The following is a 27996-nucleotide window of genomic DNA, read 5'->3' on the forward strand; positions in this document are numbered from 1 at the left end:
TGTTGCGTAAATCGGAAAGGAGTGACTGGGAAGATGCAGTAAAGGAGCGGACATAAAGTTTATGAGTATCTGTCTCTCTGAGACGAGATAAATGCCAAAGGTGACGAGGAGGAGGAGCAGAGGGAGTGGGAGATGACGATGTATAGGAAAATGATAGGGAGAGGAGCTTATGGTCAGATCCGAGCGATAAATCGAGATCGATGTCAATGGATGGGGAAGTGAGTGGAAGATCAGTAATAAAGAAATCGATAATACTGCTGACTGGGCGGCTATGTCGCATGGAAAGGAAAGTAGGGGTGCCATAGGAAAGCGTGGAATTAAGGAGAGTGAGGTTGCGGTCTGTGAGCCAACGGTGGAGCATAGTGCCTCGGGTGTTGGATGCATAATCACCAGTGATATCGCCCATGCGAGCATTAAAATCACCGCATAAAATAGTATTGGAGGTAACGGGCATAGAGTTACAGTGGCTGAAAAAATTGTCCAAACCTATGCCAGTTTTTTAAGTTTTTATTCATACCGCAGCTTTTGCCATATGTATCGTCCGAATTTTTTTTTATATGAAAAGTACATTCTCTTCTCTACCTTGTCGCGAAATCTCGAAGATCGCATTGCAATTCATCGCATTGCATTCAGCATTTCAACATGATCGGTCGGTTTGGACAATTTTTTCAATAAATCTGAAAATAAGAAAAAGTGCTTTTTCAGCCGTTTTTCTTCCTTGCTGGTACGAAAAACGCTGGCGAAATAAAAATATCTTAATGGCAACGTCCTCTAAAAAATATACACGAAGCATTCCAGGCAGAATCGTGCAATTCATGAACGCCATTAGCTCCAGGTTGAATTTGGTGCATAATGGGCGGATCTGGGGGACCGCCAGCACACTGCATCTTTTTTTTGAGCACGTTTTTCATAGTACCGCGACTTATTTTTTATTCATAGAAAAAGAGAATTTTTTTCTCTACGCTGTGCCAAAATCCCGAGCATTTTACTCCAATTCATCCTAATGCCATTGCCAATCCCGCATGTGCTCTTCATTAAGAATGGTGCTCAAATGACATGAAAAAAAAGCAGCCGAAAAAGCCTGGGAAATAATGTTGCGGTGATCAAAAACCGTGCTGCCGTGCATTTTACAGCCTTTCGGATCATATTCAAGCTAACGAAAATGCTGGAAGAATAAAATCTGCTTACGCCATGTGGTCAGATTAACCTCATGCTTGTCATAAGCGCACCCTCCGCATTTCACTCATTATAGCAGATCAACGTACTCCTGATAAGCTTAACAACCTCCGGGTGCCTTTTTTTGCATAGTGAGAGCCTTAAGAACGTCATTACTGCTGGCTTGTGGCTATTTCCCGGTAAATGATCTGACATGATGAGTGAAATGCGGAGGATGCGCTTATGACAAGCATGAGGTTAATCTGACCACATGGCGTAAGCAGATTTTATTCTTCCAGCATTTTCGTTAGCTTGAATATGATCCGAAAGGCTGTAAAATGCACGGCAGCACGGTTTTTGATCACCGCAACATTATTTCCCAGGCTTTTTCGGCTGCTTTTTTTTCATGTCATTTGAGCACCATTCTTAATGAAGAGCACATGCGGGATTGGCAATGGCATTAGGATGAATTGGAGTAAAATGCTCGGGATTTTGGCACAGCGTAGAGAAAAAAATTCTCTTTTTCTATGAATAAAAAATAAGTCGCGGTACTATGAAAAACGTGCTCAAAAAAAAGATGCAGTGTGCTGGCGGTCCCCCAGATCCGCCCATTATGCACCAAATTCAACCTGGAGCTAATGGCGTTCATGAATTGCACGATTCTGCCTGGAATGCTTCGTGTATATTTTTTAGAGGACGTTGCCATTAAGATATTTTTATTTCGCCAGCGTTTTTCGTACCAGCAAGGAAGAAAAACGGCTGAAAAAGCACTTTTTCTTATTTTCAGATTTATTGAAAAAATTGTCCAAACCGACCGATCATGTTGAAATGCTGAATGCAATGCGATGAATTGCAATGCGATCTTCGAGATTTCGCGACAAGGTAGAGAAGAGAATGTACTTTTCATATAAAAAAAAATTCGGACGATACATATGGCAAAAGCTGCGGTATGAATAAAAACTTAAAAAACTGGCATAGGTTTGGACAATTTTTTCAGCCACTGTAAGTATATTATGGAATTCATCCGTGCTTAAGGAGGGCGGCAGGTAAAGGCATATAATTTTGATGGGACCAAGGAGAATACCGAGAGCATAGGGTGAGGATAGTGAGACTTGGGAGACAGGATAAGAACAGTGAGGGGAAATGAGTGCAGTGATGCCCTGAGAGCCACGGTAGTGGCCTTCAACAGGGACACCATAGGTGTGGAATTGGAGCCATTCGGTGGGTAATCGGGAAGGGGGGAGCATCCAAGTTTCGGTGATAAAGAGAGCTGTGAAGGAAAGGCAGTGGGAGAGAACATCATGTATATACGTCGTTTGAAGGCCATTGGCATTCCATAGTCCTAGGGTAAAGGACTCACTCATTGATGATGTGTTGAGAAGACACCAGGCATAGGATCATCTTCCGATTGAAATGAGTGGTCGGGAGCATCACGATCCAGGTGTTTGGCAGGGACGGTAGGGATATCCTCGTCAAAGATCCATCCTTCTTCGAGGAACACACGGGCAACAGAGGGCATAACGGCAGGACGCAAAAATTTGAGGCATTGGGTGCATCGTCGGCGGTGGTTTTCGATCGCTACAGCATGGCGTTCGGCCATAGAAACTGTTTCCAGTTTGGGATCTGCCAGGTGCTTGGGGTCAAGTGGATCAAAGTCCGTCAGGACCTTGACACTGGCATTGGTCATCGTTTCGGTCAGTAGGGGGTGGTATTGGGCGTGGATCAATAAGCCGACCACATTGCGGGCAGGGAACGTGATATCAAGGATGCGGGATGTATCGACATCCATTTTGCGGAGACGACGACGGACTTCGGAACGATCCATGCGGCGGGAACGGGGAATATAAAGGTACCCAAATCCATTGGGTCCTGTTTGTTCCTGGAAAGGGCGGACATTAGCTGCACGTTTGCGTGCGATGCAAACAGGGTCATTGGTGCGGTTGGGGCGGTACTTTTTGGTGACGGCCGTCCATTTGGAGGCCATGGAACCTACAGGAGGTATGGGGGCAGCAGTGGCGGTAGTTGCGGTGGTGGCGGGAACGGCGGTGTCCGGACCGGACTTTGGCGGGGTAGTCGTTGCGGCCGCTTCATAGGCGGCAAGACGTTGTTGCAGCTGGGCATTCGTGGCTTTCAGCTGGTCGATTTCCCTCAAGAGGGCATCGACTTGCTCGCTGCGGGTTTGGAGATGTGCGACTGTCTGTTGCAGACCAGTCACAACCTGGATGATATCCATCTGAGTAGGAGCGGCGGGCATCGGAGTAAGATCGGATGTCTTGGAAAACGAATTCGACATTTGCGGCTCTGGAAAAGCAGCTACAAAAGCGCGGTTTGCGGATGTACGTTGGATGGGACGTTGGGATGACGGATGCAACGTATTTGCTAACGGATGGATGATATTGTTAGGTCTTGGATACACTTTTTTTACCGGGAAAACGTTTATCCGTTTCTGAAAGGCTAAAAGTGATGAGAAACCGAAAGAAAGGTGGGGATGTAGCTCAGACGAAAGATTTTGTTTATTTTTTTAGAGAATACAGATGACGAAGACCAATGGGTCGATATGTCTATCCAGTACACAAAGGAAAAGGGAACGAAAAAAACACCTATCGAGGCACAAAGGTGAAAAAAGAGGAAAGTGGAGGGGTCAGAGGAACAAAGGCTACTCGGCAACTAAGATCAACTCAATGGTTCCTTCCGCAGCGTGCACTAGAAAAGTTTGGCAGTGGGAGAGGAAAGCCAAAGAGGGGAAATTAGTGCTGTTCGCGCATGGGCGAGCGAGACTGATCCAGCCAAAGCTGACCAGGGGGGGCATCAGTGGTGTAATTACCATCAGGATTGCACAGGCAGTCGTAGTGCCACAAGAGTCGGCACAGAGCAGACCACCAAGGGGGACAAGGAGCGGAGGGGGACGTGGGAAGCTGGTTCAACGCATAGTCAACGCGGAGTCCAGTAAACCCAGGCGGGGGAAGCGGGAGAAAGAGCCAAAGGGTCAAAGGCACAGCAGGACACAGTTGCAGATGGGCCCGGGTTGTGAGCCCGATGCCACAAGCACAGGGACGCGGTTTGCCGGGAAGCCAACCCATACGCCATCGTCGAAAACGACTACGGTCAGCACGGGAGGCAGGAAGGTACAAAATCGGATCAACCCGAAGAACTGGGTGACAAGCACGGATCAGAACTTGGGAGGTGGATGCTAGGAAGGAATCGAAAGCAGCTTGGCGGTACGATCGAAGCCAAGAGGGAAGACGGGGAGGATCATCATCATCCGCAGGGTAGTCCAAGACCATTTTCCTCTGACGGAGACGAGAGAGCAAGGAAAGACGGACAGAAGAAGAAAGGAGCGACAAGAGGCAGTCATCCGGGAGATAGGAGACGCGAAGGTGGTATTTGAGAACGAGTGTATCGGCGCGGAAAGACATGGAGGGAAGGTTGCAAATATGGAGGAGAACTTTGGTGGAAGAGGTTCGATGGCCACCGACCAGCATGCGAACGCAGCGATCTTGGGCACGATTCAACTCCCGGTAATCGGTTAGGCGAAGAGGGGCAATGGCAAGGCCATATTCCAACTTCGGACGGACAAAGGCAGCATAAATGCGGGCGGAGAAAAGGAGAGGGAAACCATTGCGATTCAAGCCCATTTGGGCGAGTTGAGCCATGCTTGCCAACGCAGCAGAGGAACGAAGTTTGATCAGCGCTGGTACCGAGATACCTTTGCTGTCAAAAGGGACACCCAGGTAAGTGAACTCATCGACTGAAGGAAGAACCTCGTCATAGAGACACAACCGGTTGATGGAATGAGAAAGAACGGAAGGGGCATTGAGCACAGCACACTTGGCTGGACTCCATCTATACCCGAGGGTAAAAGAATGGGTTTGCGCAAGGGCCAGCATGTTGGAGACATCCCTAGCAGAACCAACCAGGGCCACATCATCGGCATAGAGCAGGCAATTGATGGGTGTAGGTGTGGGAACTTGGGAAGCAGTGGAGGGGGACTGGCACGGACCATACGGGAGATCAATAGGTGCTGGCACAGTATCACCGTGGGGTGAACCAGGTGGAGCAGAAGGAGACAAAGAAAGAACGGAAGGGGTTGAAGCTGTAACAGCGGAACGGAGAAGAACAGGAAGAGTGTTGATGTAAATCGAATAAAGGTGAGGACTAAGGACGGAGCCTTGGAGAACACCAGTATCGGGATGGAAGGACGAGGAGGTGTGGTTCTGTAAAAGAACGGAGATGGTGACATCGTCGAACATGTTTGCCAAGAGAGACACAAGAGAAATGGGGGCGGAGGAAACAAGCATGGATTGCCATATGATACGTCGGTCGACAGTATCATAGGCTGCTTTGATATCCAGGAACGCAACAACAGGGTAATGATTGTGGCGATCGCGGTAGGCGCGCATCAAGTCATGCAAGCAGAGGGCTTGATCCAACGCGCTACGTTGATGCCGGAAACCGCCTTGGGCTACATCAAGGACAGGGGAACCACGTTCAACAAAAGGAATGAGACACATCTCAAAAAGTTTGCGGATGATAGAGGTGAGGGAAATTGGGCGGAAATTTTGAGGAAGGGTGGGATCGCCTTTTTTATGGATGGGCACCACTTGGGCATGGCGCCAGAGAGAAGGAGTGTAGGACCATTGAAGGCAGATTTCGAAAAGTAAGGAAAGGAGTGGGGCCAGATGAGAACGAAGAGGCAAGAGCATTTCTGTACGTAGGTGGTCAGCACCAGGTGCTTTACGCACAGGAAGTCGTTGCATGGTGGATGCAATTTCATCGGCAGGGAACGAGATGGGGGGGATGTAGCTCAAATGGTAGAGCGCTCGCTTAGCATGCGAGAGGCACTGGGATCGACGCCCAGCTTCTCCAATTTTTTAATTACAATTGTATTGTTGTTGTCGTATCCTTTTTTGGTATTTCCTAAAACGTTCACTTACGTTTTTGGTAATGAGGCTTTGATCACCTTCAAGCAAACGTTTCCTTTATTGAACAGCTCGGCCGAAAGGCTGAGCATTTGTCAGTTATGCCGGTTCTTCTTTTGCGCCGATTAGATTTGCTATACCAAAGTTTAGCAAATACGGAAGACAGCGCATTGGCTCGTCCGCAGATTGATGTCTGGAGGAACCTTCGAGAAGGTATGAAGGACCAATGGATGAACGAGGCATACCAAAGGTATTGTCTGGAAAACAGAAGAAATATAGACCGAATCTGTTCAGCATTAAAGTGGTCCGCAATACTTCTTGATTGGTTATGTTTCGGAATAATAGAAAACCGTGCAGGAAGTTGACGAGAACCTTCCTGAAGATTATAGACATAAAAATGATCTTGATAGAAAATATAAATATGACCATGTTATGGTAGAAATAAAGAGGAACAATCAACTACAGATTTAAACTGAACTCTAAAGGAGTACTCAAATCTGACACATTCAGAACCAAAATACCCTGCCAAGCCGATTACGAAATTATTAGAGATTAACCAAAAACATATAAATATCCCCTCGATAAAAACGAATAAAGATCATCAATTATCTATCCTCCAATTCTAGTTTATTTCTTCATCTATCGTCCATGGAACCAGTATCCGGAATAGATTCAGCAAACCCCGAAAACGATATTTGGTAGCGGCTGAACAGGTTAAAATTTTCAGCATATAAAGTTACTGTATGTAGTGGTACTGTATATAAACCCTATCTACTGTATATGACAAAGATCAATTCATACAGGTAAAGCTATCTTATCACAGCATGTGGATCCTTCTTAATATATAGTACCTTGTAACCGAGGACTGCTCACTGATACAGTGATGGTAAAAATGGTTCTCAAGATTGTGATTTTTTAACGTTTTTATAGCTGTGCGGATTTTTCATATAAAATCTGTATTTTTTTCCATTTTCATAATCAGTGACCACTTTTTTACTATAGTGCGAATTTTCAGTCATCTCACATCAGTCATCCTCATTTCAATTACTTTATGGAAGCATCTCGAGAATCATTTTTATCTTTTGTGGAGATGTAAATGTCATTACAGGAATGCATATGCAAAACACACAAACATTTTCTAAAAATGGATAAACAACAACACCTTGATATAGTAAGCAAAATAGAAGTCTTAAAAAGTATCCTCATACTGGCATTCTTAAATCCGTCTTTCTTTAATCACTATTTCATAATCATGACCATAACATGCACCAAAAACTGACTGAAGATAAGCTTACAGTAACAGCATCAAAGTGTATCTTTTAAATGGCAAAAGCTTAAAGAAAACTGCGACTGCTTTGCACTTGTCTGTTAGTGTTATTTCAAAGTATGTGAAACAGCTAGTCTCTGATTTATACTAATGGTAATGCTGGGCAGTCATCACTTTTCTCGAAGACCATGGCCGCCTCTGTTCATAGAAAAGTCCTCACAGGGGAACTCAAGACTGCTGTTGAGGTACACAAATATTGCCTCGATCTCAGTATTGATTGCTGCTACTCATTCATTCGTAATCTAATGAAGAGATTAGGCTTCGAATTCCACTTTAAGATAAAGAAGCTTCTTCTTACTATCAGACACAAGAAGGCAAGAATGGAGTAGGCAAAAGCCCATCAAAATTGGACTATTGATGACTGAAAGCAAGTTGTTTAGTCAGATGAGACCAAGATCAACATCTGGAGTTCTGATAGCATCAAGTATTGCTAGTCATATCCTGGTGATCCCTTGAAACCCCATTATCTTGACCTCACTGTCAAGTATGGCAAAGGTGGAATCATAAGGTGAGGTTGCCTCACTTATGAAGAGCTTGGATATAGCTACCAAATTTTTGATAGTACTATAAAAAAGGAGAACTATGTCCATATCTTAGATACTACTTTGTGGCACGCAATCAACCATTTCGGCTTTAATGAAGCTATAATCTTCCAGCAAGACAATGATCTGAAGCATATCAGCAAGTATACCAAGGTGTATCTTGAGTTGCAACAGTATTCTGTTTGCCTTGGCCTGCTCAGTCGTCGTCAGATCTTAACCTGATTGAGCATATCTGGCATCACTTAAAGTGAAATTGTGTGCTTATGATCGCCAGGCTAAAGGTGTCCATGAATTGTAGGATTACATAGAAGTAGAGTGGGAAACTTTTTCTGTAGAGACCTGCCACAAGTACTGTATATTAAGAGTAGACCTGCACGGATTGAAGCTGTAATAAAGGCTAAGGGTGGACGTACAGTATCTATTATTAGTTTGAGTTTAACTAAAGACAAGAATGGTTCTCGAGATACCTCCATGAAGTAATTGGAATAAGGATGAGAAAAACTGACATGAGATGACTGAAAATTCGCACTATAGTAAAAAAGTGGTCGCTGATTATGGGAATGGAAAAAAAAATTGCTAGATTTTATGTGGAAAATCCGTCCAGCCATAAAAACGTCAAAAAATCACAATCTCAAGAACCATTTTTACTACCACTGTATTGTTGTTTCTCTGTCGTGGATAAAGACAATGATCATTATGTGGCAGTGAATCAGGGGAGGCAAGACCTCTGGGAAAAAAGAAAAACAGCTTGTGCTACTCTGTTGTCCATTAAATATATAAAGATTTATGCATACATCAACTAAATCTTACCGAAAAATCAACTGCTTATGACAAAAGATTAAAGTTAAGAGAACATCATCAACTAAGACCTTGGATACACAAATTTAAGTGCAGAGTTCTGAATTTATTGCAAATGGATCATCCCATTCTAAACATATCTTTAATCAGCTACTATTCTCACTCCCCTTAGAGTAACAACAAACTATAGACCGAAAGAGCAGGACTTTGTGATCTCTAAAATCAACATGTGCTACTAGCTCCTTCATTATTAAGGGTTGCATCCTTTAATATAATGTGATGGATAATGATTGGATTATAAAGTGTACTGCACTTTTATTTGTCATGATTTACAGCTAAAATACTACAGATTGATCGAGAAACATCTTTAAACTTGCAGACAGAACTGTCTGTGTCAGAATAGTGCTTGTTAATATATATAAATATCTGATCTCTTTTCAAGAAATTAACCTTAGTTAGGAATTACTGTATGCTTCTTATCCTAGTCTCTTGTTCTTCTTGTCCTGTTCATGTTCCTGTTTTTCTCCTATTCTTATTCTTGTCTTAGGTTATCTTGCTCTTGTTGTGCGAAGGCACTTCAATACTAACATCTTGCCCAGTTGTACTGACCATCCAGTAGTCAGTGCATAAACACCTAGTGTCAATGCAGTGTCCAAAAATAATAAAATTAACTGCATTTCAGACTTTTCTGCACAGTTCGCACATATTTGTTCCATGATGTTATATTGCATTTGTAAATGTGAGCTCTATAATAAAATCATCGTCAAACTCGTTTTGCAAATCATCATTGTAAGCTCCGTCAATTTCCGTTTTTGGGAATTTGATGGTGATGGTATCTTGGCCAGGGGGAGGTTGAGTGAATCGTGTATTCAGCCAAACATGACAGATGGAGCGAGGCTAATGATATGAATGAGAAGAAACATCTTTGATTAACTTCAATTTTATCCACTTACTGCGTTATTCAGATAGGATGTTGTTCGATAAAAGGCCACTTTGAAATCTCCTTGCAGTGGCTTCAGATCCGGCATGCCAATTATGATCTCATTCGCATGTCGATATACTGTACACTAATAAACAGAGCGGTAACGTCAAAATTCGCAGCAACAGTTAGCAGAAGGTTTCATACCTTGGGTTGGCGATGATCGTAAATCTTTGCATCTTTATAAAAGACAGTAAAAGCAACAGTTTGATCTGTCACAAGGAAAAGAACAGGATTAGGGCCTCTTTCATTCCGTTTCAATTGCTGCCAGAGGTAAAGAAGGGACAAGCAATCCGTACTGTTTCTGTAACTTTTGGGGGTGTTGTAGAGTGTGATTTGTGACAGGCGGAGCGGATCTTCTCCCAACCCAGCTGCAGGATCCTTGGACGCCAGCGTCTTTTCAAAATACTGAATATATCGGATCTGACTGGGTATAGTGATTCCCTAATTTATGTTGACTTGATTAGATAAGGAGTTTCAATGCGCATATTCGAATGGTTTCACCTTGCCATCACTTGTCCGTTTGGCACCATAAAAGGCGATAGCTGCATTGGCATTCCTTGCCTCACCAAGGTATAGCAATAAGCATGCGATCATAGTGCCTGTCCGACCTTTGCCCGCCTTACAATGAACCACGATGACATTGGCTCTATCTTGTGCAAACCAAGCAGCTGCTTCTTGACAAAATTGTAGCAGCAATTCAAAGGGAGGTGGTTGATGGTCTGGAAACGGATAAGCTGACACTTGCAAAAATAGTTCCTTGTCAGCTTATTTTATTCTAGGCATATTGATGGATGACGCATCTACTTGCTCAATATTACCAGGTGCCTCGAAGCGTTTGCCATCGTATAATTTCTCGGATCGTCTACAATGACCAAGATAGGCGAGATAGCTCCACGGTGAATGCTACATTTATGCATAAGCTCGAAGCAATGAAAATGCTTACAGGTTGAATACTTTGTAATGACCACCATGGCGATTGTCAAGAAATCTAATTCCATTTTAGTTCTTTCTCTTGCCCTATTCCTACAGTTAATTTACTATGCTCATTACCTTTTTACATCTCGAAAAGCATTACGGTAGAATCCTTCCAAACCATCCGAAGGGAATGACATGGCGATAATCTTATTGGTGATGTCTAGCACTCAGGCATATCAGTAAATAACAGAAGAAGTTTTCGATGCACTTCGTAGCACTCACAACTCAGGTCGAGGTTGATACCTGCCTCCACAAATCGACATCGATTTTCAGAGACTAAAGTTCGTAAGGCATTGAACATGAAGCGAGTAAGGGGCGACACAAAAATGTTCCGGGAATTCAATGAGAAGGACAGAACTCATAATTTCACAAGTCCGCTCACAAGCGGGTTTCATTCCGCCTGGCTCTTGATCACCCCACCACAATCAGTCATGAACAGTGAGCAAAGTCAAGGACTGGCCAGCGACATTGTTAAATCCATAATGACCCCTGGCTACACTGCCAGAGGAGTCATCACGCTCATGTTTTATGCATTTTATGCTCTTTTCGCAACCCTGTTCCTTCTGATCTTCTTGACCGGAGGCAACGGTCATGTTGTGGCCCTATTATTGTTATCTCTATGTCTGTTCTTCATCATCAAATGGTAATTTGCTGCATTGTTTGAAGCCTCAAACTCATGGTATACTAATTAGAGTCTCATATGCCTAGGTATATTGCAGAACTCGAATATATGAAACGACAAACTGAAACCACGACTGCAGCGCGTCAATGCACCAAGAATCGTCGTGGGAAACCCGGTAAAAAAAGGCGAACCAAAAAAGCTCGCAAGTAGATCAATTTGCAAAATAAGGACGATATCAGCACTTAGTTCTCATTCGGTCGTGCCGATTACTCCCATAGAAACATTCTAAAAGAATTTTGATCTCGCCACGAGAACCCTTTGTATGACTAGACCATTAAAAAAAGTCTCCACGCCGAAATTTGCGACAACTCTGATTGCCATCCCTATATTGATCTTTGTTTCCTTCTGTCCCCGTTCGTCTTTCCCAATCTGCAGGCCTGTCATTGTTCGGTGATCCCTGATCCAGCGATATAGTCGGCTAACTTTTTTTGATCATATTATTATCAAAGTGGGAAGTTGATGCGAGCTACTTTTTAATCGCATTCAGTCGAGATTTATCTGTTGCCGGAGTACAGCATTTTGTTTTCATGAATGGATCGGCCAATTCCACAACCGCGTCGATCTCTGTTCGCCGCAGGAACGTATTTCATGAGCAAGCGATGGCTTCGTCGATGCGTTTCTTCTCGATTATGATTTTCTTGCTAATAATTTTAATTATCTATATTTAATCTTGCTTTGCATGACCACGGCTCCAAGTTATTGATGAAAAGAGCTAGATACTATATACCGACATTGGATTATGGACTAGAGCTTCAACCAATCAAGCCATCTACTTGAGAAAGCTCACAGTAGGAATTTCACATGTTGCTTCAGCTGCGTAGCAGATCGTGAGACTGCTTTACAAGTATGAAAATATTTCTCTTTTCCTCTTTCCTCTTTTTTTTTTCTTTCCGTGTCTGTTTTCAGTCTATGCCGCATGGCTAACCGCGATCGGAAAGGGAAAAAATACGCCATGCACCTCCAACATCCGGTATGCAAAAGGGCGACCCAGATAAACCAAAGGCTGTCTGAACATCCGTTATTTTTCAGATACAAACCCAACGGTCTCAGACAATGATTTCCAAAAAACCGTTAATGACCACTTCGAAACCAAGGGCAAGTCAGAGGCAACTCCGCAAAACAAGTAGCTGTACCATTGCATAACCGTGATACTGCGACCGCCAGGGGAGCGTGCGTGGATATTCCAACCGAGGTCACCATGTGGGAACATCAAGACGTACTGGAGAGCATCATAGTGCTGATTCATCTCGCTGATACGTTGAAGTCCATGGCTTCTCGACTGGATGCCAATGTCGCGGCTACTATCAGGCGTAATGGTGCTATCGACCAAAATTACTCCAATTTCGCTTGCGGTGGGTGCGTTGTATAGGCGGGCATCGGGAGTGTTTTCCGCGCATATCAGCAATCGCACGTCTACAGCTCCATCCGACTCACGTAAAACTTGAGCCATCGACAGCAACAGTGGAACAAACGGGTTAATTTACATCAGCAGATCTTGGTGAATTAGCAGTGTTGCATTTTGTAAATAGGGCGCCACAGCGTTTCGGCGTGCCAACTGGGGTGTCAGAGTCGTAAATGTGCAGTTGAGCAAATGCAGGAGTATGGTTGTCCTTGGCGAAGCAGGCCATCGATCCGATGATAGGTGCCTAGAGCATCCTCGTCTTTCGAATAAAAATGTGAGTAGAGCTCTTTTTGAAGAAAAGTGGGTTGCTGATACGACTGGCGTTCTTCTGTAGCATCATTCAATATTTTTTTTTGTCAGTTATACTATATATGTCCTTTCATTCTCTTTCAATTTTCAATGAATCAAATAATACATAAGCAGAGGTGCTTCGATCTATGAATTCATGCATCAGTAAGGTGACTATTGTCTCATCCAAGGAAAATCATATATTTTGGTCTTCAATTTTATCTTGATTTTTTCTCTCTCTTTCTGTTTACCTTGAAAACTCTCGGTATCATTGTTCAAGATCCCATCCGCAATCCATCATCCAGACCATTCTTATCCCGTGTATCTAACTTGGTTAAATTGACCACCATCCTCAAAAAGGTAAGCGTCGAGTGGTCTACCATCGATTTTGCTCCGGCAAAACAGACTTACCTCTCCTTTAGTTACATCCTTCTTCCAGCTTCCGGTTTCCGTTTTCTTTTCGCCTGACAAGTTCTGGATACTACCAGTTGACTTTTTCTCGCCATCCATCCATCCATCCATCCATCCATCTGGCGAAACCGGACGCCGTCAAGGCCATCGTCGGTGGTGGGACTCTCTTTTTCATCGGAAAAACGCTTAAGTGTCCTCTTCATGTTCCTCTCTTATGGATTGCTTCTCATGATATGGTATTTGAGATGTCTTCCCGATTATTGTATTCTGCATTTTGTAGTTCATAGTTTGTATTTTGTATTTTGTATTTTATATTTCATGTATATTCTTTTTTCAGTCTTTTCCTCTTTTTTTTCCCACAGGGTTTTTTAGGAGGTTTTTACTGACGCGACCATTATTTTTTTTTATCATCATATACTATATTTGTTTTTCTTTCTTTTTATTCGGGGACTCTCGATATCTGGATTACAACTCGAAATTACCGTCACTTCTGACTACGTCAATATTTTTTGCCTGCCCAAGCTGACACCACCGACCCATCACTTACTGTCCCTGGAAGCAGTTTTATTTTCCGCATCGGAGAAGACGCTTATCTGTGGTCCGTATTCATCTTTTTTTTCTTCCGGTACACCATTTGGTTCAAAGGCAAGTCCAATTTCTTTTCCTTTGCTATGATGTAATGAACGTATACTAATTCAAAAGATTTTCAATGTCATATAATCCAAGTCATGCCAAACGATCAATGGCTATTGAAAACTCAAATAACAAAGGTAAAATATCTTGACGAAAATTGAATCAATCAAAGAGCTTACTAGCTCATTTTTTTAAATACCCAACATACCCACATATCTTTCTAGATCGATCATAGCTTGGGCGGGATGGAACTGAGGGGGGAACCAGTGCTGCTTTGCGCGTGTTCAGAAACAACTCACGTTGCATGGTATTGCCATAACATTGTCATTAATATACCAAAGTCCGTCAAGAGTTCTCGCCCAGGTTATGCCGTGTATGCGTTAGGCTTTTTGTCTGACGAAAGTCGCTCGATGTAAGAGGGCGGCCTGCGGTGGCAGGCGGCATCCATTGCACAGCGGGTGTACGGCTTGTTAGGCCATGAATGATAACAATGGTATGGTTAAACGAACTTTGTGCTTGACTTATTCAGTCAATATAACGCCGGGTTGAATTATCCTCTTTTAAAACTATGCCTGTGTGCAACGGGTAAATAATAATGGTGTCAATGGTTTTACCAAAACAGACGACTAACTTGGTTTCTACGCTTTGCATTTCAATTTAGTTGCAGATCCCTCATTATCATCGCCTGTAACGGCCTCAAAAAAACGAGTTAAAAAACTCGCACACGCAAATGCAAAAAGAACTGCAAAACAGAAATAGCGAAGATCGGCAAAGGAAACAAGTCAAAACCGAAGCATCTGAAGCGAAAAAACCTATCTGTCTGACATGTGGTCAAGCGGGACATCGCCGATCTTCCAACAAGTTATGTCTTGAAAATTGGCCGAGAAGGATTGTGACAAAGAAACTAAAACGAACGTTTATCATCAAGGCATCTGTCAAGAACACATGCAAAAACAAGTAATTCGTCAATAACGTACGGGATGTCGTGGCTCATGTCCGCGATGTGACATATGTTGGTTCTCTTTTTGCAAATTACGACGTTTTTACGCTGCCTATAAGGCCGAAGACATCTCCTCTTTTTCGTTGTATCAATAATTTTTACAATGTCTCTGCTATAACGATGGTAAAACGGAGAAGATTTCGTTGGAAATAGAAGTATCATCCAATTTCAAAAATGATATTTGAACTTTGGATCCGCAGAACTTCAAGTCCGAAGATTATTTGACCTTAATCAGTGAGATCGCAAAGCAGCATGATGAACTCGCTGGCAATCATATGGTTGCGAATTCCAAGAAGAATCGTTGCAATACTTCTTGATCTGACATCAAAGGCTCTTTCTTTCCCCTAGTGACGGTGTCACATCGAAAACTGATTGCTGAATATACTTATGAAAAAGTAGATGGCGATAACAAATAATCATGGCCTACCTAAGTCGGAAGGACCCAAGCTTTGGTACAAAAATTGTCAATACGGGGTAGCTTTCTCTTGGCCCGGGATTCCATTAACGGTATTTCGCGATGCAGACCCATATCTGTATATACCGTGGATAAACCAAGTTCTGCAGCGTGTGGAGCAAAAAGTTTTTTATTTAAGAAGAATGTCCCAAAAATTCTGCCCTCTGCATACGTATCAAAAAAATTACATGAGGTGAGTAAAACTAATGTTACGTATGATGCGCGTTGTTAATGTAGATTTTTAATGAGTAAAGAAAGCAAGGCATTAACCAAAGTATGCTTCAGATCTCATTGTAGCCGCGCCTTTCCGCTATACGCGACAGACTTCTTTGTAATTACCTTCCAAAATCAAGTTTTCAAATTTAGATGCTTCTCATCAGGTGTTGAAATGCTTTCATTCTGAAGCGACTACCGAGATTAATAAAGATGAATTTAGACCGTTAAAATAGATCGACTCACGAGGAGTAAAACGATTCACATTCATGCTATATATTATTTCCAGACGCCTCACATTGATGTTGAAGTCCAAACTTTTGCAAAGCTGCGGCGTGCATGTGGGATCCGAAAAGAAGCGTTCAATAGCAATTCGCTCGCTAGAGAGGAATATTTTCGGTTATCTAACGTAAGTAAAATGGGGTTTCCAACGCTGCAAAGCTTGAAGACAGACAGATGCATGTTCTGGTAAATTTAAGTAACTTCGTTTTAGTCGCCATTTTATCCTTGTTCATTCATTGCAATATTGCCGCCAGGAACAAGATTGCCACCGACGGAACCGACGTCTAATTTTTATTTAAGAAATCGAAGCGTCCCAAACCGAGAGTACTGTTGACTCCTCTTTTTCTCGAAATACATAATCATCTGCAACGATTTGGGGTGTAGACCTTGGCGTGACGGATCAGACACACCAATCACCGGATTCGCAGACTCAGCCCCAGCAAATATTACGATATTTGTGGTTCCAATAGAGCCACGCAAAAGCGACAAGCATATCTCAGGACGACCCAGCGGTTGAAAAGCCTCACTGACGGGACACATTCTGCGCGGACCGCTAATGTGCTAGCGTTACCAACTCAGCCGGATATCGTTTGCGACAGCACCTTTCGTTATGTGCATGTTATGACAAGGATGAGAGGTATTATATTATACCACCGCCGCATACAATCCTCATGCTGATTTTGCCTACTTCGCAGATGTAACAAGTTGAAGCTGAACTCTTACATGAATAAGCAAAGGAAATGTCGAGATTGCAAAATAGGGTCGAAGAACTTGAGCTATTTCGGATCGTGACTCGTGGAAACGGAAACCGTTTCTTTTTCCCTAACCTCTCTATCCGTTTTCAGTTTTTTTTTTGGAGCCATGGCTTGCAAATTCTACGCTTTGTATCATTAGTAATTCAAAGAAAGTTGGACGGGGCATGTTAGTTATTATGATGTGTTTATTCATAAGTTGAGGTTTATCTCCTTTAATTTACCGTTCAATAGGTCTTTATAGTTGGTTCATGTAGATAGATGGAGTATTTAACGATACAAGTCTGTAATTTACCCCAAGAGAACACGGAATAAAGGTTCAAACCACATGTTTGTCAAGCCAGTACATACTTACAAAAGCAGTCCAGTAAAAGCAGCGTGGGAATGGATTAAAGATCCAAGTTTTAGTGAACCTATGCACAGAATGTTACAAAGAGACGTCTACGCAGTAGTATTTTGTGAGGAACCACGTTCAGCAAAATCTACAGGAAATGGATATTAAATTTGTGCCGTGGCGAATAGACTGCTATCGGCATCTTTAAATTAGACTAGGCAGTAAGTATCCGAGTTTGATGACCATGTCTGCAATGCGAATCACTGGGAGCATATTGCAAGCCATGATCCACGTTAGGTCATCTGACAAGTACTATGGCTTAACACCTATGCAGCAGCATCTTGTACATACTGTACTTGAAACAACTCGTCAGCAAATCAGCGGTAATTGCAAAAGCGATGCCAAAGTCAGTTGTATGATTTGTTGATCGCTCGATCATTCTTATCAGTGTTCTGAGGACAGTACAGTACAGTACCCTTGTTCGACCCTCTAATTTCGATAATCTCTCTTAAAATGGCTAGACGCACAGCGACAAAAGTCCGTGTCTGTTTTGTCAGGGGACCAGGTAGCGATCACTATTTTCGATCGGCTTGTCGTAAAATCTTCACTTGGTTGCTCTTGGAAGAAAATTGTCATGAACCAAGAATTGCTACAGATTTATAAATCAGCCTTGGAGCGGAGAACCAGCATTGTACTGTAGATACGGTAGACGTATTCTTGAGGTACAATTCCTAATGGTAGCCATGAACTGAACCTTGAAAAATCGAGCCTTCTATTCGACGTAGGCCCTTTTCAAGATTTGATTGCGGCGCCAAAGATTCGCATCGTTCGCTTTGGGTTGCATGTTTCATATACAAGGAATATTAGTAACCATAAAGAAAGGCTAAACAATAATTTCAGGCATGATCAATGTCGTGCACGGTCACGGAGGGAATTGAGCTTGAAGAGTCAAAGCTACTCTCAATGCTCTCTTGTAAGCGGTGCATCTTTTTTTGACGTATTGCAAGAAAAGCGAACGAACAGAATTTTTCGATGAAGCTCCCAATTTTACTGTTCAATTTTTGACCGGCCGTGGATATGGTAAGGATCTCTTCGCCAATTCCGATAATTTTCACTGCTCTGTTGTGTACTATTGTTGATTCTTTCTTTGGTTATGAATATATTGTCATTGTCCACGTTGTGTACTATAAGAATTGACGACATTGTGTTTCGAAAGGACTTCTTAGGGGTGGATACGGCAATGATTTGATCTGACGTTTGAGAGAGTAAGGCATTCCAAGTGAAGCTCAAGGAAGCGGATTACTTGTGTCACAGAATTCGGGACCCCGACACCGAGTGACAAGTTCGTATGCATTGCTGAAACAACTTGAATCCTTGAGGTTAGCACTATTGTGCCGTTGGTATGCAGTTAAAGTGTTGTTGGCTCACTTCAGCTAGGAACAAAACAGAATATGAAAACTCAATCAGATTTCCTGGGTTTAGACTCACACTCAGTCCGCAATGGAACGCACAGCATAATCACTCCGTTTCATCATCTCCTTCAAGCAATGCAATTGGCCAAGAAGCTCCTTTTATCGCATTAATGATACCCAGCCATCAATAAAATCGTAGATTAATTGTGACTTGGCGCACATGAACGAAAAGGTACGGCAGACATTCAGCATAAAGGTAGCTATAACTGGAAAGATAATCAAACATATAATGGGCCAGGTATTCGTCACCAACGCAAAAACAAGGACAAGCTGCACGCTACATGATATTAGCCAGGAATTTGAGCTGTTTGATGGTGGTACTGATAATAGCAATAGCAATAGCAATAGCAATAACAATAACAATATACAACTAACTACATCCGTTCTTTTTCTATTTTAGGAATTTTCTTTGATCTGCACATCTATTGCTGCTAACGTATCCCTCAGGAAACAGTGTGCTAAAAACGAAGAATCAACCATCGTATTACTGTAAACGATCCTGCGTGGGTGGTATTGTTGCAGCGCACGCTCATTGATGACAGTGTATTAAAATAAAACGCAGGGCCCTTTGTTAATAACTACTGCATTTGGCATTTAGGAGCTGCGGGCTGAATTTTACTCGGACCGATGGAAGCACAATCAATGGTGAAGTCGACGGAGCGGAGGTGAGGCAACGAACAGCGTGCGAGTAGAATTAATTATGGTCGTTTGATTTCCATGTTTTGGTCATCAGGAGAGAGCGCAAGCGTATTTGTGGCACGGGAGAAATTCATGCTGAGGATTACGTGCACATTTCAGTCACCGGTCGATGAACTTTAACTCTCTTCGAATGGTGCTGAGGGTACGACCTCTGCGGAACGCGCGGAGATTCAGAGAGAACGAGATAAACAAAAAGGTCGCTTTCGGAAAGGTGCAGAAGTAAGGAATTGAAGGAGGTAGTTTGACTATGGTCCAGGAGAACATGCTAATTGGTATCCTGGAAAATGTGGTATAGGTATATGAAGGGGATAAGGCAACAATGTTCCTTGGTGGTATTAGCGCACATAAGGAGCGGTTCGAGCGCCGTATGACGTTAACGGTTCCGTCCAAAGCTGATGAAAAGGAAAAACAAAAATAAACGATTTGGGTGGTTCTCCATTCTGCTCATAAAAGAACAAATGTTTTCTTTCAACTGACCCAAGAAGGAGTGGTTCATACTGAGGAGTCATGATGGTTTATGTCGTATTCTTGCTATGTGAACAAAAGGAGATATACTGATCAAGAAAGGAATATGCGTTTTAACTAAATATCTTTGGCAGTGCATGTTTCTCTAATGACTGTTGACGTATCCATTATCTTATGTACAGCATATCAAACGCTCGTCGGCACCGGGATGATCCCGAACACATGATATTTTACATCTGCTTAGTTCCTGTTGGCTCTGTATTGACTCATCGACAATACTTTCATTGGTCGCTTTTACTGTATCCCAAAACCATGAACAGCGTCATTTAGAATCGGAACATGCAGTCGTGTAGCTTTTGTAGTGAGTTGAATATAAAGCAAGAAACAAGAAGGGAAGTTCAGATGTCTTTTTTACAACAGTGAGGGTAGGAACAGACATTCACCATATTTATCAAGTTTACAAACCTGGACGTGTTTCCCGTATGATAATTCCCGCTCCTTCGCTACCGTTTTCACCCAATCCCTTGCTGTCCCTCCCTCTCCCCTTCCCCCATTTGTAGGGCCTCCTAGATATCATTTCATTGGACTGACCAAAGCAAAGCAACCACGATCAGTTTAAATGAAAAGCGAGGTGTCGGCCAGCATATCAATAATAAAAGTAGGATCGGCATGGTGAAGGATTGTAAAGCATAAAATAGAATGAACGCGAGCTTATTCCTGTACGCATTGAATTAAAGTGCTAAATACACGCAGCGAGGTTGAATACCAGCATTCAAATGCGAGATGAAAATTGACATCAAGGAAAACATTGCTAAAATAAAACCTGATATTCACAGACCACCTTCAGGATGCCGGTTCACGCATAACAATCATGGCCCCCTTTCCACTCATCATCCTTTTACGGAGTGACATAGGGATGGTATAGAATAGTATCAATGCAACCCAGTCGCGGCCTTATTCATTTGTTACTTTATCATCATCTATAAATGTCAATATGTCTTTTTTTTTGTTATCCCTTCTGATTTGTTTCCTACCGCGCCCTATACTGAGATGTTTCGCTCCCCCTTTCCCCTTTTGTGTGCCTTTTGATTTCTACGCTTTTCTGTTTTCTCCTCGAAAGGATCGATGTGGCCTCCTCTAAAAAAAACTTACACTAGATCACATTGCATAAGATTACGCTCGGTTCATCAATTTGTAGAATATAGATTTTCAGGGAGACAGACCTTTCCATTCGTTCGTGAAGCACAGTAGCAATTTTGATACACGAGCTTTTTTTTTTTTACTCATTCACCCATCCAAGGGGAACATGAAAAGCGTGGGGCTACAATACAAGTGCGCACGAACCCTTGCGTTCTTTTTTTTTGTGTTGTAAAATTCGCTTCGTAAGTCTCCATGCAAATCGCTCACCTTGTATATAAATAAACCTTATTTTAATACGACTTTTCTTTGATTTGTCTATCTTGCAATTCCTTTGATACTCTTCTCTGTCTTTTTCGATTATTTTCGCTTGTCCACTATTTGTATCTAACATAACGCTCTTTATTATCTACTATGGAAATTTCCGAAATTGTTCATCAAGATTTTCTTCCTACAGAAGAAAGACCTTTTGAATGTGCATTTGCAGGCTGTAACAAAACATTTGGTAAGTATTCTAGCTTTATATAAGATAGGTGCTCCTTATAGCGAGTAGTGCTTATACGAATTTATTATAGGTAGAAGATCAGACCTTGTTCGTCATTCTCGTATTCACACGAACGAACGTCCCTTTAAATGTCGCGAATTGGGTTGCGGAAAAAGTTTTATTCAGGTACTTTAACAATATTCAATTTGTATAGCAATGATCTGTTCAGTGTACTTATCTATTTATCGTGTGATGTTAGCGATCGGCTCTGACTGTACATATGCGCACACACTCTGGCGAAAGACCACATGTCTGTGAGTATCCCGACTGTAACAAAAGCTTCAGCGATAGTAGCTCCTTGGCTCGCCATCGGTAAGTTAATTCGCATCTTGCTTAAACAGCCACAGCAAAAGTAGTAAACAAAATTCGGTCATCCATAGACGTACACATACTGGAAAACGACCTTATAGATGCCCTTCAGAGGGATGCAGTAAAAGCTTCGTTCGCAAAACGATGCTGACTAAGCACATGAAGTGTGACCATTCGATCAATGGCAAACGACCTCATATTCAATGGCGTCCTTTTCTGGAGGAACGCCGTTTGATGTATATGCGTCAGCAACAACAACACCAACAGCGACACCCTTTGCTAACTCAAACACCTTGTCACTGTGCGGACTGCAACGTATCACATCAACATGGCTGGCAGTACCAGCCACCGACGCCACAATTGTCATCTGGTCGAGCTAGCCCATTTTCTGCGTCTTCCTCCGACGACGAAATGCTTCCTTCACCTGTTTCATCACGCCAGCCTTCCACATCTTCGACGTGGTCCGCAGCCGGTTCCCCTCCTTCGTTCTCTACGCTTTCTTCACTACCTATTTCCTATTCCAGTAAATTCCCCGAAACAGGGTTGCCAAGTTTCGCTAGCTATTTTGGAAAACATATCGAAGCCGTTCCCTCACGACGTGACAGTGGAGTTGCTTTTCTTAACGCTTAAGCAGTCTCGTTCTTTTCTCCTCGTTACCTGCCTCTACCAGAATTGCGCAGCTCCCTTGAAATTTTACTTCTTTCTCCTTCCTTTTCCTAAGAAAAAACGCATGCGACGATTATTATTTACGTTTCGGATTCCTCCCGTATACATTATACCCACTTACTATTGAATTTTTACCTCTTTCTCCTTCCTTTTCCTAAGAAAAAACGCATGCCACGATTATTATTTACGTTTCGGATTCCTCCCGTATACATTATACCCACTTACTCATATACCACAACCTCGTACACACACTACACCCCGTTGTCAAGCAATAGCATTCGATTAATTTTACACGCATATCAGAACCTTTCGTTTTTAATTGACATTGGCTGCTTATTCTACCTATCATTATTTTTTTCCACATCCTTACTCTCAACAATCCCTTCTTATTCTTCTTTCCGCTTCCCTGTATCCCCTTTTTTCATGATTGGCGCTTTGACCGCCTCTGCCACCATTCCCTTTGAACACCCCTTCTCTCCCCTTGATTTGCGAACTTCCTGCCAATTCAGCCCTTCCTTTTCATTCGTCGTCCATAATTGTATTTCTCGAACACCCCCCAAAAAAAAGACAAAAGAAAAAGGAAAAGGAAAAAAAAAGTATTATGTTCTCTGGTCACAAATGCCGAACAGCACAATGGATGAATTTTTTTAAATCACTCATTCCTCTTGCGAATGCAAAAGAGCTATCTACAAGATAGATGTCTTCTTATAATTCTATATATGCATAATGATCCATTATTGACTGTAAACAGACATAAATTATAGAACTAATGATTCATCTCTCGTATTTTATCCTTCCTTTCCTTTAGTTCTTACTAAAAGTCGTTTCAACATACCTTATGTATTTCTGAATACGATCTTAATTCTTCCTTCTTCACCAAACATTACATCCTCAATTGTATCGATGACATTATTACATTAGATTTCAGAGGATACCTGGAATAGCTTACCGCAGACGCAGTTTGCATGGATATCGAGTTCGCATATTGCAGCTGATGTTTGCTTTACATAAATTTCAGTTGCTTAATGTAGCTTTTCCCAGCAGATTTCTCCCCTCACTCTCTATGTTTGAAGTACGTAACTGCTGATCCTCTTGCGTAATCTGAATCCAGAAGATTAAAGTAATGGAGTAAAATGCGCAGGATTTTGGGAGAGACTAGAGAAAAGAATTCTCTTTTTTTGAGTAAAGAAGAAAGTCGCGGCACTATGAAAAACGTCCTCAAAAAAAAAGATGCAGTTTGCTGGCGGTCGCCAGATACGCTCATTATGCACTGAATGCAATATGGAGCTAATGGAGCTCATGAACTTCACGATTCCACTCGAAATATTTCGCGTATATTTATTTCACCGGCCATTATGCTATCCGCAAAAATAGATGGTTTAGATTTATTGAAAAAATGGTCCAAAACGACTGCTCATGTTGAAATGGTGAATGCAATGCGATGAATTGCGATGCGATCACCGGGATTTCACAAAAATAAAGGCAAGAGAATAGGCTTTTTCAAAGAAAAAAAATATTCGGACAGTATACAGCAAAAAGCTGCGGTATCAATGGAAACGGGACAAAAAAACGGCATAAGTTTGGACCATTTTTCACCCACTGTACCGTAAAAAAATGATATGACAACTTGCAGGGTCAAAAAAAGTGTTGTCTGAAGGAACAGATTACGTAATTGTCAAGCATTTACATACATGAATTGCCGGTCGTGTGTAATGGGACAAGAAAAAAAAATGAAGTCTGACTAAAATAAAGTTGAACTGACACAGCTTTGACTGACCCGAATGAACCGACTCCGATAAGGAACTCTACTTGGGGCGAGACCCAGATTCGCACGACTCCAACAAAGAATACTGCTTTGGAATCTGCTTTAATTTCTTTTTCACCTCGCCACATACACTCTTTTTGTTACTTAGCGTATCTGCTCATTACTGGCATGTAAACTAAACATGTTCAAGCATCAGCTTTAGTAAAGCAGATCATTGTGTAGTTTAAGTCTTTTACTGTTAATGGTTTTTCAGACAAATGCTGTCAAGAGCTCTAAAAATAAATAACGACTTCAACTTTTCTCTTGTTTGAAAGATGTTTAGGACACCTTTGGTGATCCGATTTTCTACTTTGGGAAACGCGGGAATGATTAAGGTTCCATTTTCCGAAATCATCTTGACACCTTTACGGATCTGTTCGGTATGAATGCTGTAAAATTTATCATGCAATAGTGTGTTACTGATAAACGAAGCGTCTTTATTGTGCAGCTTTACAGTAAAGTCTGCTAGGATACGGTATATTGCTGAACATTTGTAGCTCTGATGAACTCTGTGGTGAATCAGTGGTCAATTCAAGGTACCAAATCCAATGGACCCCAATTTTTGTGCTTGTGCCAATAATTTCACGCACACTGTAATGCTCGTTGTCATGATACGAACAAGTTCATCAATTTTTTTTCCTCTTTTTACATCAGCGCCAGTATCGGAATAACTACAAGAAAAAACATATAAATATCCTTAAAGGATTTCGTATTCATTCGCTTTTCCTCGTATCCGCCTGATTCTTTCTCCTATCCACTCAATTTTTCTCGTATCCACTCGCTTTAATCCACTCATCATCCGGTTTCGACGCAAGAAACGCCGCCGGAAAAAAGAAACGTCCCATAGTCATCATCTTCAAACTCGTCGTCTGGAAGCCATCTCCCCTAAAATCAGTCACTTCTACAGTGAATTCTTTTATACGGCCCTCTGGCAAGAGGGTACGGCCCCTAGAACCACGACATTTTGTCGGTAAGTTCTATTTTCAGATTCAATCATTTATCTCCCGCAAATTAATTGATACCTTTTAAGTATATTTACCAATGCTAGTTCATAACCGCATCTTTTTCCTTCTAGGCTCCTGTCGTCGCACACACTTTCTAGCTGTATTCTTTTGTTGTCAATATAATAACGAGTCTTCAGGAGGAAAACGGCAGAGAATAGTCTATAGGATTACATAAACACTAGCCATAGAGTCGCTCGTTTGCAAAATCAATTTTATTCACTGATATCTCTCCTAATTGACTTATTGATACGTAATTTACCATTCAGAATTCACAGTTACAAACCGCTGCAATTGCGCTGAAGGATGCATCGGTACAAATTCTGATAGATATGCAAATTCAGTTCTCCAATGGTACGAATTTTGTTGCCAAGATGATTCATATCCACTTCAAGGCCAGCCATTGGATTGTGTATCGTTTCTTGACAACAATAAGCCTGCAGCATTTTTTGGACTCGTTTTCCCACCAGTTGATGTATCGGGGATGATGATTGATCGTGCTTTGACAGCCAAGAGTAACACCAGTTCTCCATAACACCTATTTGCTTCTTATCGAGACTTCGGCTCTGATAACGATCATGCGCATTGACCGCCAAATGACAGCTGTAAAAGGATAATTGTCGATAAAAAGCACCGAGTGAGACTCCATCCAATACACAGCGTGATAAAGTATGACAGAACAGATGAGCAAATTTATCCCTAAGACGGCATATGTCCATCGATGTCGCATATCGGCCAGCCATCATGCGGTAAGGCAGTAACCAGAGCGCCATATTTACGATTTGACGGTACTCCAGACGAAAATCGTGAGTTATACGATGTTCATCGTGTTGTAAAGTAACAGGAAAAGGTATATTTGACGGTGCGGTGGGGCTTTCTCCTGTTCTTTTTCCTTCATCGGTTACAAGGTGCACAAGCGCTTATAGGTCAAATGACATAGAACGGTAAGCTATTTTGTCGAACGGCAAGGATAGAGAGTTGGTACATACCTTTATAATACATTTCATGAAAGCTTGATTCACCGTATTTTTTATGAGACACATGCAGCCATTGGATAACAGACATCAGGTCGATTCTGTCGTGCTGCAATTGCTGTAAAAAGTACTGCCATTCAAATTTGGGACAGGTTTTCAGCAATAAAGGCCTATAAATGTGCAGAGCTTTTGTGGCACAGTCCTAAGTGCCGATAAAATAAATTCATTTTATATACACCATAATTGAGAATCAGGAATCAAAGAAGACATACCAATTTGACGCTTTCCACGATTTTGAAACACTGATGGATCCCCCATGCATAGAGCCCTTGTTCGAAATAAAATTTCATGTAATGGACGCGGTAATTTTCTCCTTTTGGGCAAATCGCATCGAAAAGCTTAAGCAGGATATGAACGCGAAGCCACAAGTCGTGTTCATCGTGGTCCAAGTTTTGGATAATTAAATCGACATCCAAGGTCGCGTAAATGATTTCAGGCGTAATATCGGCAGGCCACAGCCGTCGGAGCTGCTCCATGGACTCAGGAGAAGTAGGAGATGGTGTCCGCAAAAGTGAAACAATAATATCCGCTAATTCGGTGAAGACGACCTTGAGGAAATCATAGCGTTGGTGGTTATCGTAGCTCACGGGACTGCGACGCGTTTCTTCAATAGCATGGTCCAGCCGCTGCCAATAAGCTTGACAATGGGGATCATTTCGTGGACGTAATAATAGATGTTCATCAAGCATCAAGTCATGCCGCAGTCGAATGCTTGCAAATACATGATTGACAGAAAGACCGTCTAAGGTTTGAAGATTGATCGGCGGTAACCAATCTTCTTTTGGCATGGCTAGGGGGGAGTTACCCGGAGAATTTGCCTTGGGTCCACAGAAGGTCTCGCTTGAAGGTTGGCAGGATCGTTCGTGAGCTGAATATTGATTTTCTTGTAAAATTCGCTCTATGTCCATATTCATGGCAGATTTTGTATGGTGTTTACAAAACGAAGCATGAATGTAGCGGCGACAACGACGTTGGCGGTGGCGTTTGGACGTTCCCAAGATAGAGATCATTCGGGATTGATGTCTTCCACGAGATGGCAGGATGGTAGATGAACAAACGGCGCGATGACTGATATCATGTTGTTGCTGAGAACTACCGGCCAAACAAAATCGGTATAGGCAGAAACTACGTCGTCTTTTCCGTTGTCGGATAGCTCGTATGGAGGAAGCGTGAAAGGCAACAACGGTTGTTCTCGTGATAGAATAAGAAGACAAAGACTCGTTGTGGAACGGCCAGGCTCCAGAAGAGTGAGGAATGATATGATTTCCATGGTTATTGTGCCATGGGATCAACAAAATATCAGTGCGACCATTGTTTGAAGTATGAATCGAGACTTCAGCTAACATGGATCGGGAAGCTGTACAAAGGATTTCGGCACCGCCGGTAACGCTTTAGCAAGGAAAAGGATAAGAAGAGTTTTAATTAGTTGTATGATATATGCGGTTTCCAGGCAGGGTTATGAGAAATATTGCGAGTGGGATTTATTGATAACATTATGTAGGCCATTGTTTCGCAAGGGTGCATGGGCCAAGAGAAATGGAGAATCTGCGTCCTTTTTCAACGGTCAATTTTCAAGGAAAATAAAAAAAAAATTCAACCTCCTCAAGAAGCGACGGAGAAAAATAAAATAATATTTTGATAAAGGGCACCATGTCGTATTACAATGGTGTATCATGAAACGAAACTGGACAAACTGTATAAATACATTGTATGGAA

At 42.2% G+C, this 27996-nt stretch overlaps 6 protein-coding genes and 1 non-coding gene across 7 annotated transcripts; 3 read left to right on the forward strand and 4 right to left on the reverse strand.

The window, feature by feature from the left end:
- Positions 1-4: 4 nt before the first annotated feature.
- BYT42DRAFT_505196 (Endonuclease/exonuclease/phosphatase) lies at positions 5-2519 on the reverse strand (the record flags this gene model as incomplete). The annotated part of the gene is made up of 3 exons (XM_051565013.1): positions 5-467; positions 917-921; positions 2157-2519. Coding segments are annotated over 3 exons (831 nt in total), but the record flags the coding sequence as incomplete, so codon positions are not given.
- On the reverse strand, positions 2231-3253 carry BYT42DRAFT_588068 (uncharacterized protein). The gene has a single exon (XM_051570238.1). It carries the CDS (start codon positions 3137-3139, stop codon positions 2516-2518), a length of 624 nt encoding a protein of 207 aa, XP_051418513.1. The 5' UTR covers positions 3140-3253; the 3' UTR covers positions 2231-2515.
- A 2695-nt stretch (positions 3254-5948) lies between these two features.
- On the forward strand, positions 5949-6021 carry BYT42DRAFT_t147. Its single transcript has one exon. It is a non-coding gene; the product is annotated as a tRNA-Ala (tRNA).
- Positions 6022-9048: 3027 nt separating this feature from the next.
- BYT42DRAFT_588087 (protein-tyrosine phosphatase-like protein) lies at positions 9049-11043 on the reverse strand. Its single transcript, XM_051570239.1, has 11 exons — positions 10921-11043; positions 10774-10858; positions 10667-10711; positions 10542-10585; positions 10225-10463; positions 10020-10164; positions 9868-9932; positions 9695-9808; positions 9330-9638; positions 9192-9267; positions 9049-9130 (listed from the first exon to the last, which is right to left on the reverse strand). Exons 1-9 carry the CDS (start codon positions 10997-10999, stop codon positions 9462-9464), a joined length of 993 nt encoding a protein of 330 aa, XP_051418514.1. The 5' UTR covers positions 11000-11043; the 3' UTR covers positions 9049-9130; positions 9192-9267; positions 9330-9461.
- Positions 11044-11129: 86 nt separating this feature from the next.
- On the forward strand, positions 11130-11530 carry BYT42DRAFT_618353 (uncharacterized protein; the record flags this gene model as incomplete). The annotated part of the gene is made up of 2 exons (XM_051572275.1): positions 11130-11341; positions 11407-11530. The coding sequence occupies 2 exons, from the start codon at positions 11130-11132 to the stop codon at positions 11528-11530; spliced, it is 336 nt and encodes a 111-aa protein (XP_051418515.1).
- Positions 11531-21336: 9806 nt separating this feature from the next.
- BYT42DRAFT_618354 (uncharacterized protein) lies at positions 21337-22405 on the forward strand (the record flags this gene model as incomplete). Its single annotated transcript, XM_051572276.1, has 4 exons — positions 21337-21427; positions 21498-21592; positions 21666-21778; positions 21847-22405. The coding sequence occupies 4 exons, from the start codon at positions 21337-21339 to the stop codon at positions 22403-22405; spliced, it is 858 nt and encodes a 285-aa protein (XP_051418516.1).
- Positions 22406-25482: 3077 nt separating this feature from the next.
- BYT42DRAFT_588118 (T-complex protein 11-domain-containing protein) lies at positions 25483-27829 on the reverse strand. The gene is made up of 3 exons (XM_051570240.1): positions 26493-27829; positions 26236-26422; positions 25483-26165 (listed from the first exon to the last, which is right to left on the reverse strand). The coding sequence occupies exons 1-3, from the start codon at positions 27624-27626 to the stop codon at positions 25525-25527; spliced, it is 1962 nt and encodes a 653-aa protein (XP_051418517.1). The 5' UTR covers positions 27627-27829; the 3' UTR covers positions 25483-25524.
- Positions 27830-27996: the final 167 nt, after the last annotated feature.

The sequence above is a fragment of the Radiomyces spectabilis genome (genome assembly GCF_025331425.1).
Source record: "Radiomyces spectabilis strain NRRL 2753 chromosome Unknown BYT42scaffold_17, whole genome shotgun sequence".
Lineage (NCBI taxonomy): Eukaryota > Fungi > Mucoromycota > Mucoromycetes > Mucorales > Radiomycetaceae > Radiomyces > Radiomyces spectabilis.